Source organism: Penaeus monodon, chromosome 15 (genome assembly GCF_015228065.2).
Source record: "Penaeus monodon isolate SGIC_2016 chromosome 15, NSTDA_Pmon_1, whole genome shotgun sequence".
NCBI lineage: Eukaryota > Metazoa > Arthropoda > Malacostraca > Decapoda > Penaeidae > Penaeus > Penaeus monodon.
In genome coordinates this window covers 35,936,014-35,937,020 of record NC_051400.1, presented here as the reverse complement: position 1 = coordinate 35,937,020, position 1,007 = coordinate 35,936,014, and the positions used below count along the sequence as shown (strand labels likewise).

The 1,007-nt window shown below is 35.4% G+C and overlaps 1 protein-coding gene across 7 annotated transcripts in view; it reads right to left on the bottom strand.

The window, feature by feature from the left end:
* The window catches only part of LOC119581992 (pneumococcal serine-rich repeat protein-like), a 14,058-nt gene that overhangs the window by 10,298 nt on the left and 2,753 nt on the right, over window positions 1-1,007 (bottom strand). For all 7 annotated transcript variants that reach the window (XM_037930181.1, XM_037930182.1, XM_037930183.1 and 4 more), the window contains exons 4-5: window positions 621-747; window positions 7-84 (exon numbers count right to left, since the gene is read on the bottom strand). In XM_037930181.1, coding sequence (XP_037786109.1) covers window positions 7-84; window positions 621-747 — 205 coding nt within the window. The remainder of the gene's footprint in view (window positions 1-6; window positions 85-620; window positions 748-1,007) is intronic.

Below are 1,007 nucleotides of genomic sequence, written 5' to 3'. Positions count from 1 at the left end.
CATTACCCTGCTGTCTTCATCTTCAGAAGTGAGTCCACTGTCACTGACTTCTGACCCTGACAGACCTGCTGCACTTATGTTTTCCTGGGAAATATTAAAGAAAGTTAGTGGTAAACAATATAATATTGAGACAGAGCAAGCATGAATTCTAATTGCAAACTGGCTTTTCATTTGACAAAATCTTTAAAGAATAGAAGCAAATGAAGAAAGAAAAAGGAAGTGAGAAAAATTGTATTAAACCAATGACTGTGACATTAAAAATTTGGTAGTGGCCAGCAATGTGGGGTTTTCTACATGCATTGGTAGTTTGCCTGACTTGTTCAGTATTTCATGCATAATTCAATTCATAGATAGAATTTTGGAAGAGGGAAAGAGGTAGAAGAATCATAAAAAGAGGAAAAAATCCTTCATTTTAAGTGCCTATATTTAACTGCAAAGCTATACAAATGAGCCAATGTTGTGGAATATAAGCATGATCCTCATGCTGGTGCAGTGCAATCATGGCATGATATGATGTTATACATGTTGAATGAATTAATCAAGAGACTCTAACAAGAGCATTTTAGTTTTCAAATAATGATTTCCTGATAACTTATCCAATATCATCCTAACGTCAGTACCTGTGGGAGTATGTTATGCCGATCTGCCTGTGAAGTAGAGTGGCTTCGCCAAGAGGAATCGCGTAGGGGAGCAGGCAGTGAGAAATTACTGTTCTCATTATTGATCCCCCTGTTACTGCTATTCATCCTATGGCAATAAATAACAGAAAATATATTAGTAACATAGGAATCTTACAGTTATACTTCAAATGAAGACAGTATGTATATACTGCTAGTCATCATCTAGATCTTTCTCTTTAGCCTTGTGTGGATTTTTATTTATACCTGTACCATCAATTTGTTGTAATGAGTTTCTATTTCTTAGAAAGTATTGAGAATGGTAAATGTATGTGGTAAGGGACAGTTCACATGACAAAAAAACTTCCAATTCCAACAACAAGCATTTCC